This window comes from Sander vitreus, chromosome 12 (genome assembly GCF_031162955.1).
Source record: "Sander vitreus isolate 19-12246 chromosome 12, sanVit1, whole genome shotgun sequence".
In the NCBI taxonomy this organism is placed as follows: domain Eukaryota; kingdom Metazoa; phylum Chordata; class Actinopteri; order Perciformes; family Percidae; genus Sander; species Sander vitreus.
The window spans coordinates 455,117-465,000 of record NC_135866.1 but is presented as its reverse complement, the minus strand read 5'-3'; the positions used below and the strand labels follow the sequence as shown (position 1 = coordinate 465,000).

General features: G+C 40.2%; 1 protein-coding gene across 2 annotated transcripts in view; it reads right to left on the bottom strand.

Annotated features, from left to right (window-relative positions):
• Nucleotides 1–9,884, bottom strand: part of LOC144526488 (receptor-type tyrosine-protein phosphatase N2-like) — a 313,934-nt gene that overhangs the window by 18,341 nt on the left and 285,709 nt on the right. For both annotated transcript variants that reach the window (XM_078263997.1, XM_078263998.1), the window contains 2 exons: nucleotides 7,948–8,114; nucleotides 2,055–2,108 (listed from right to left, as the gene is read on the bottom strand). In XM_078263997.1, the coding sequence (XP_078120123.1) occupies nucleotides 2,055–2,108; nucleotides 7,948–8,114 (221 nt within the window). The remainder of the gene's footprint in view (nucleotides 1–2,054; nucleotides 2,109–7,947; nucleotides 8,115–9,884) is intronic.

The window sequence follows — 9,884 nt, the reverse complement described above, 5'->3', positions numbered from 1 at the left end:
GATAGAAAATGATTAAAAAAAGGTATAGAAAGCCAGGGAGAAAGCAAGAGACGTTCTCTGAATGCTGTGTGATTATAACATTTCTGCATCTGCACTCTGCTGTTCACACACTTGTCATCCTGATTGCTTCACTTTGCTCTCTGTATACATAGGGTGATAAATGGCAGTGTACAGTTGGCTTTGACGAACTCATTTGAAAGCTCTAAGTGAAAGTCTGCAGGATGAATGGGGAGTTTCTCCATCCTTTTATTACTACGTCCTCACACATGATTGGCTGGTTGTGTTTAGGAATGAGCTTGGACATTAGAAAAGCAACAAGGCCTGACAAAAAGTTGCAACGGTCTTAATAAGCCCCTAAACACAACAAAATATTGGACTCCTCATTAAACAAAACGGTACATTTTCGAAGCACACTGATCATTTGAAAAAGTGCAAAACCCACTTAAATTAAATGGGTTCCCTGCTGTTTATTACTCCAAAAAAAAGCCAACAGAGAAGCCGTTTTGCAGCCATTTCATCATGGGTTTGGATACATCTGTAGTTATTTTAAACAAAGTTGACATATTGTAGCTCTCAGAAATTTCTTTAATTAAATTGATTAATCCAACTTGGAATTACCACTGGGAGACTGGCATAAACTGTTTTCAACCTGGCAAGCAGAGTAATTTAAAACACCTGTGTGGGTGTGCAGGGCCTTTTGACAGTTTCTTATACTTCCTCAGTGGTATAAATACAACATCTTAAACAGACAGCATGTGCTAAGCATGCACATGCACAGAAATTACTTTAGTACCAATCATTTCATAACATATTGGGTAACGTGACCTATGGACTAACACCATAGTTTAACTAGTTTTGAATAGTTAACAGGGACACACCGATAAGATATATAGATGATGTACGTCAACATTAATATTTTCCCTTCGATCCTTTGTGTTCCAATGCAGATCGAAACAGTCTAAGGGTATGTTCATATATATATATATATATATATTATAGTATAGGGCATGACTTCATACAAAGTCAATGTAAAATTGTGAGTGCTAAAATAAGTGATTTGGACGAGCCAAAGTGAAGTTTGCTTGATTGAAGAATGTTCGTAATTGGTAGGCATAGGTAACAGGAGGAAAAAGAGAGGATTGGGGGGGGAAAAGTGTGAAGTTTCAGTGAGTTCTTAGATTGGAGAGGTTGGTGCATACATTATTAGTACATACGCTGTACAGTTGGTACATTGGCTATATGTAGAAAATAATCACAGACTGCAAAGATGAATGCAATGGTTTGCTTCGTGTCAAACTGAAGACACTTTAACAGTAATAGATTTCTGCCCGAACTGTTCTGAAGGCCACGATCACACTTACTGCAACCTGCTCCATAAAGACAGGTTTCATACTCTGGTAAGACTGGCAATTTAGCTGAGAAATGTACAGTTTCATCATCCTGGAAGAGCCATTACCTTATATTAAATAATAGATCACTTAGTGGAGGAGCGAGCAGACAGAGAGTCTAACATAATCTGTTAAGGAACATATATATTTTTTCTCTAATCCAGTCATTGCAGGATGTTTCCAGAAAAAACTGGCAGATGTTTCTGTTAAATACAGAATTAATGATGGCTTATTGGTTTGGAGTTCTTTCCTCAGGTGGTGGGGAGGACAGCTGCTAACACTTCTAATAACTTCTAACCCAATGGCTCCAAATAACACAGTGCAAACTTTAAGTGCCTCCAATTAAAAGTTACCCTTCTCCATGGACAGTTTAATTAAAACACAACATTTTGGGTAATTTCACATGTAAAAATCTTTGTCATCCTCCACAATGAAATGGTAGCGTGGCCTGGTTACCAGAAACCAAAAGGGACCTGGCTGACTTCTGCTTCAAATCATCCAGTCATTTATCAGTAACAGTGCTGTTTATCTGCTTGTGTGCTCATTAACAACATAAAAATCACATCTCAGTCAGAACAAACATTTTATAACCCTGAATGTAAGTGAGAACCATTTGAACAAATGAAAAAGAGAAAATTAAACTGCTTTAGTTGTTATTATACTTGCCTGCAGTGGACTATGATAGGACACGAGCGTCCCCGGTAGCACTTGTTCACTTTTCTGTAAAAAAAACAGAACCGAATGATGAGCTTATTATTAACATCACAGGTACATAAACACACAGTCAGTATATCATCTATCTGGGCTTTTAGAAATAATAACCACAAAGAACAGCATGCACAGCACTTCAATTGAACATTTTATTAGGAAGAAATGGACAGCAATGTTCCATCTGATGTCAGAATTCTCATTCAGCTGGTTATAGTTGCATAACTTTGAGATCACAAAAATATTCTCTAATGGGTTTTTTACCTGTTTTAGTGGCCCATTCCACACCTATACAGCTTGTATCCAAAGTGTACTCAGTGCTACTTCATTAATGAATCATTTCTGACATATTTTCTGAATTAAAAAGAATACAAACCAAAGATTAAAATGAGAATGAGAATGAGTTCAGCCCTGAATAAGCCTCAGCTGTATATGTGTCAGTAAAAACACTCTTGACTAGTTAGTTTCAGTAAGTGCCAGTTGGGTGAAGTTTACCACTGTTCAATGCCCAACAGATGCCAATGTCTCAGTTGCATTTTCAGTCAAGTCATCAAAATACGTAAAAAATAAAAAAAATATAAAAACAATATAAATTAAAGCTGCAAGCAGCGTTGGACGGGCCCTCCCACCTCCTTGCACATTGGGGTTACTGGCGGATGCCGCTGCTTGCGACCATGCACTTGCGCGATCACTTAGACACACAAATCAAATCAAACAAAACGTCACAAATGAAAAGGGAACTCCCTGCTGAGTTCAATGATACCTCACACAAGACTCTATGTCATACAGTTCATTAGCTGTGAAAGGGTGTGTGGCTAAAGCATAGGGGGCGGGCCAAACCATATCCAATGAAAATGGAACTCTCTGCTCAGTTCAATGATATCTCACACAATAGTGTACATCAAACGGATCATTAGTTATTAAAGGGGGCGTGGCTTACACATATGGGGTGGGGCAAATGGTCACCAATTAAAAAGGAACTCTTTGCTGAGTTCAATGATACCTCACACAAGAGTCTACCTTAAACGGTTCACAAGTTATGAAAGGTACATGGGCGCGGTTAAAGTATAGGGGCGGCTCACTATAACATGTGGACCACACATTATAAGTTTCATGTAAATCGGATGATGTTTGTGATATAAGGCTGATTTCCTGTTGCCACCACGGGGCGCTATAACCAAAAGTCACTTTTTGCTTATAGATGACCTCAGGCCTGGACCCTTGTCAATTGTGAGAAGTTTTGGCCAAATTGGACAACGTACACTCAAATTAAAACGACTTCTTCCTTCATCGATAAATGCTTAAAATGGCTGCCACGCCACGCCCACACCGTTGGACGAAAACTCAAGCTTTTCATAACTTTTCATCGTAAAGGTCTTGAGATGGCACAAAACAAATTTGAAGTCGATCTGATGAAATCTCTAGGAGGAGTTCGTTAAAGTATAGCACCTTGACTTTTAGGCCTACTTCCTGTTGCCACTAGGGGGCACCATAACTTTGAGTCAATATCGGCCTGTAGATGTCGTCAGGGTTGGACTGAATCCTGAAAAGTTTCGAGCCAATTGGTCAATGTACATTCAAGTTACACCCACTTCCTGTTTCGATGGCCCCCTACAGGAAGATGGTCCTCAATAACTTTAAAATTACAATTGTTTTAATAACTTTTCATCTTTAACGTCTTAAGATGGCACAGACCAAATTTGAAATCGATCAGATGAAATCTCTAGGAGGAGTTCATTGAAGTACGACATGTGGAAATGGCCAAAATTGCACTCAATTCAAACTTTCAATTCAAAATGGCGGACTTCCTGTTGGGTTTAGGGTATGGCTCTAATGAGCTTTCTTGTATGTCTTGACATGTTACATATGTGTACCATGTTTCGTTAGTCTACGTTAAACGTACTGCAGGGTCTGAATTTCTTTAACTTTGTAGGGGGCGCTAGCAAGCCATTTTTGTGCACCTATTCCCGAAACCCTTAAACTACGTACACTTTCACCAGGATTGATGTGACCGCCAATTTTGGTGAGTTTTTTTTTTTTAGTATGTTAAGCCCCTCAAAAAGGCGATTCATTTGCCGTAATAATAATTCCTTCAGTTTCAATAGGGCCTTCGCCGCTGTCGGCGCTCGGGCCCTAATGAATCAGTTTCATATTGTTTAACTTACAATCTAACTTGACACTACAAGATGGTGGGAACGCTTTACATGTTTAAGTTATTCCCAGACCTATTTGGATTTGGACGTCTGTGTTACTGTCAACACAGCATACAATATGCTAAAGGTGCAACATATTATAACTGTCCAACAGCATAATAACAAAATAACTATTATCTTGATGATATTAACAAAAATAAAAGGCAGAGACAATAACAGTGAATTTGTTGGTGGCAATGCTTCTCCAAATAAGACTGTTTCAAGATTGAAAATGTTGAAAGTGATTATTTTCTACAGTCAACCTGAAAGTGTGAAAGATTAAAAGAGCACCTTCTTCCTGTTTGATGCTGTAAAGAGCAGCACAGCACAATTGGTCCAGTAGCTCACAATGGTTTATTAAAATACTACTTGTTATACTTGTTTGTTTAACTTTACATTAACTGAAATACTGTAATGTTCTAGTAGAAACCCAAAATACAAGTATAAACCTGAAAATTAGCATACTATGGGACATTTAAATGAGAAAAGAACCATGCGTATTCAACAAATTACATATTCTGCAAATGTGCTTTTCATCAAACTACTTCAACGCCACCCACCAAAATTCAAAAGTCAGAGCTCACTGCAGATAAATGTGATATTACCATGGAAACAGCCGGCAAAGAATCACCAACAGGCGAGGTGTGTAGAGGGGTGTGGGATTCAAAGGAAACGCCCCGTAAGAGAGATTCAAGCTTGACCGAGACAGACAGAACAAGAGCCAGACAGAGAGACAAAAGAGAGAAACCAATAGATGGAATGGATGGAGATGGATGTTGAGAATAAGAGAGAGAGAGATACGAGAATGTGGGTCCACACTGATGATTTCAGGTCTTATAAAGACCTAAATCTGGGGACCATTTCAATTAAATTTGCAACATGCAAGCCGCAATCAGCAACGTGAGATCTATTTCTTTCCTGTTAATTTTGACGTTTTTCACTCATCAACATGAATACCATATTTTCAGACCAAACATCAACAGTAGGACTGGAAAATATATCTGCATTTTGCGAGTGACAGTCATTTATTAGACACAACACCGGCACCATTGGAGATCTCCATCATCACCTACACGGTTTTATACAGCTAAACTCATTTATTCCTGTACATGTACTTTTGTTACTTTGTTTAACAACTGAACAAGTACAAAAAAGTAATTCCATGGGTCATACATGCTATCTGTTTACCTAATAATTTACCAAATAAACAATGACCAAGAGTCAAGTCATTTGATGCTTGTAGCGTACAACAAACCCGTCATACAGACACAAGATGTAATCAAGGTATGGTCGCTACTATCTTTTTTATTTTCATTGCACCATTTTTGAAAAGCTTTTTCAGGTGCCAAAAACACCAGCTGAGTGTTGACGGAGGACCAAAACGGAGAGAAGAATGTGCCTTGTTTTTAGTGTGGACGTATCTTCAAAGGAGAAGTCAGAAATCATCAAGAGGGATACATAAAAGGACACAATAGAGAGGAAGAGACAGATAGAGGGTGGGAGAGAGAAAGACAAAAGTCAGAGAAGAAGGAAGGCATGGTGATGGAGGGAGGGAGGAGGGGAGGAGGAGGTGGGAGGAGATCGGAGGCAGTCAAGCAAACCATGAGCAAGCAAAAAGGGGAGAGGTCATCTCAGTTCACCGGGCACAGCGAGGAGAGAGATGAAGGAGGGGAAAAGAAAGGGAGCAGAAGACGGGAAAACATAGGAGTATAAAGGCAGAAGGGGGGGGGGTCCATGAGGCCCCTTGGTTGCAGAAACACAGTCTCCAATGATCACTTTTGTGACTATGCAACTGGGCTTATATTACTAGCTGCAACATCACAAAAATGACACTGGCAACCGCTAGTTAGCTGGTAAAACAGGGGAAAGGACAGAGAGGATTTGTAAGCGATGCTTCGGCTCAGTCAGTCAGTTGTGAGTGACATAAAAAAAGAAAAAACATGCCGACACGAGCATAAAAGAAGGACAGATCAGCCGGCCCCCTCAAACCATCGAGGTGGAAAAAAAGGAAAGACCAAAAAAAAAGAAGAGGGGAGGTTGTTATTGTACCATATCCACGGTAATAAAAGTGAAAAATATCTCCCTCTGCGCTTTCTTCATTGTGTTCTGACCCCGCCGCCCTGTGAGTAAAGGCAATATTTCCTAACTGATGGTGGGTGGTGACGCCCACCAGACCCTTTTATAATAGCTGTGACCACAAGCTCTCACTCTTGATATCTCAACTAATTGATGTGCGCCGGAAGCATGGCAACACCGGGCCTATATATAAAACTGAGTTGGGGTCTATCGCTCGAGAAAATACTCAGTGAATCACAGAAAAGGGGCCAGGGCGGTTCCCACCTAATAGGCAATACAGTATATCAGTTAAAAAGAGGTCGAAGGAGGGGAGCCACTATAAAGGCGCCGGAGATAAAGGATCACTCCAGCAGAGTTCCCTCAATGCAGCCTGAATTACACTCTTATCGACTGGAAAATGCCCAGGATGTTTGAGGATATATAGATATTCCTCTCCCCGCATCTCAGGGTCACGAGTCAAAACCCCTGGAGAAGTGAGAGGTTTGAAGTTATTACGCTGTGAGTCACAAAGGCCACTCAAAATCGTTATGGTTTAGGTGGGGGGCAAATAACTCCACAACCTTCACTTTCTTTTTGCTTTAAAGAAAAACAAAAAAGAACTGCATCCACAGCCATCACTCATAGATTCTACAATGTGGCCAGTCCTTCAACTGAATGGCATAAAAAGCTGAAGACGACTGTTTCAGGACTTCCAGGTTGATATTTACAATTCTGGGGCTTCTTTCCTGCCATTTGTTCTTCTATTTCAGTTTGCAATTTCTTACATGTATGGACTTCTTGCTAGATGAAGTCTGAATACATACAGTATAGGAACTCAAGGAACCACAGGACATATACCGGGGCTGCTGAACCCACCAGAATAGCTGTTGGGTTAATGAACATGACACCTTTCGTCCAAGAGACACAAATATAACATCAGCGAGACTTAGGAAACGTACAAAACATTTCCTCATTTTGGTTATGATCACACAGTTGTTATGTCTTTCTTTTGTCTTTCTACAAGTGGACTTAGTAAGGCAAGAGGTGCAAGCTTCTTGTAAAACATCAAGCAAAGAGCTCTTCTTGCTTTGGAAATGTATTTTTTTAACAAAGTGTATTTTGTCTTCAAAGGCCTATTTCAAAACAGTATCTTAAGACCTTCTAAAACCCTCAATATTTTTAATATCAACATTAAAAGCAGGCTTTAGTACTTTATGTACTTCAGATGAAAAGAGGTTCCAAGAAACTGCTAAAAAGTCTTCATCACTTGACTAGTACAGAAAGATATGTTAAAAACCACTGGTGCTACAATGTAGAGGCACGGTTGAATAGCAGTGGTGGCACCTCTGGGGTTGTTTGTGCATTATAAGAACACAACTGGCAGTATTTGCAGTGGGAAGCTGGGGAGGGATCACAGTCCTGCTGCTGCACAAGCAGCTCCTACTGGTTGTTTTTTTGCTAGCAGAGTTAGCAGTGATAAAGACAACAGCACAGGGCCATTGGAGAATACTCCATCTAAAATAGTTGAGTGATTTCAAGAAGTAACTGTATGAAAAACAAGAAGTGTTAGTTTAGTGTAAATTATTTTTACAGGAGTTCCCTACCTGCGGAAGTCGAGGAGTGTCCGGCTGGTCTCCGGGACATTCTGGTTGAGCCAGGTCAGGAAGTGGAACTGAGTGACGGTTCGTGTCTCGTTGGTCTGCATGTTCTTTAGGTAGAAGCTTCGAACCAGGAAATCATCGCACCAGATGTGTTCGGACACCAGGTTCACCTGCAAGGACACATAGATGTACAATGAACACACATGTATACGACATGTACAAGACATCAAATTTCTGCTCACTAAATCAAGGGAAAACTAAAACTGACTCTAAAATCAACTATATCAGCATCTACTAGTTGAATACAATAATCATACACAGTGCTATGTGTTGCATGTGTCACAATAAAACCTATGAGACACTTCAGACCGCAGGCCTTAATGCTCAATTCCAATTAATTAATTCAAGGATGAACTGGGTACGGTCTGAAAGTGACCCTCATGCGCAAAAGGGTAATACAACGTCAGGCGTCACACGCAGAACCCTGTTTAAATGCTTATCAAAATAAACCCATGGATGTATTAACAGAACCAAGGAGATGTATTCATGTTGTGCTACAGGCTACCGCTAGCTACTAGGCGATAATCGGCAGTTTGGAAACAGGACGTTAATCATGTTACATCCACGTTACAGACTTTAGAGCATACAGCCCTCGAATGTATTATACAATTACAGCCATATAGCCATTATTACAGCTACAGGAACTCCAGAGAACCCTCAGATGAGCCTGCAGTGCAGGGCGGCTCAGTCTTGCATTCATTACGTGCGTTTATTATGCCTTGTTACAACTAGTGCATGTTACAACTTTTAAAACATAATGATTTAAATAAGGACTATTTAAAGTTACTCTGTTACTTTTTGTAAATGACCTGTAACAGCAAACGAGACTAACAGTGAAAAGAATGCTATTTTTATGTTGTTTTAATTAGTGCCTTTGTCTGGGTCCGATTATTCTCGCAAAGTCACAAATTGATTTATGGCAGGTGACACCTGATTCCTCACAGGTTTCTTTGTAACACCGGAAAAGCCTGTGTTAGCGTATCCAGCCAGGTAGATGTAGTTACCACTCTTCCAGTGGCGCTGCTCTGCTGCAACCGGGCCGTGCTGCTGCTACATTTTTACGTTCCTCTAATGTTATTGTAGATTACTATTCACTGATTGTAATGTATGCAGCATCATTGTGCGCAAAATGAATTTCCCCCCTGGGACAATAAAGTGCATCGTATCGTATCGTTATAGCTGATACTGGAGAAGGGCCATCACATAAAAGAAGGAAATTAAACCAAGAACAACTAAAAGCTAAAAAGGAAAGTACAGCTCGACGGGCGAGCAAACTTCGGTCGGGCTTTCAACAGATGGAGACCATTACGAGATTGTAAATAATTCAAAACCGCCCCCGAATTGGCCCTCAGGTATGTAATATGTCTTTTTCATTCATGATATAACTTTACAATGCGCGCTGTGGTTGTACGTCAGTAAACTACATTACATTACGTCCTCCTTCCATTTAGCACTCGTTTTTATTCCTTTTAGTCCATGTTTGTGTTGGCCTATTATTTTCTTCTCCCTTGTCCCCCTGTACCTGTGTAAAGCGTTGTGGGTTTCTTCAAAAGTGCACTATTTTAATCTAGGATAATATTAAGTTGGTTGCTACAACAACCTCTTATTGCTTTGGCTCGTGACAGTGACAGAGATACCTGGTTTATCTCACGAGACATCCAAAGTAGGCTACGTTACCGTATGAACACTGTAACTTCTTCTCTTATTGTAAATGAATGATGTTCTGTCTGAGCTAAACATTCATGGTGACTATATGACCTCCTGGTAACACTAACTCAGTAATCTCCAGTGGGAAATACAGCACCGTAAAGAAAAGAGCTTTAGGACAGCAGGTGTGGTAAAAACACTACAGCTTTAGTCCAAAGGGGCCGCTAGAATCA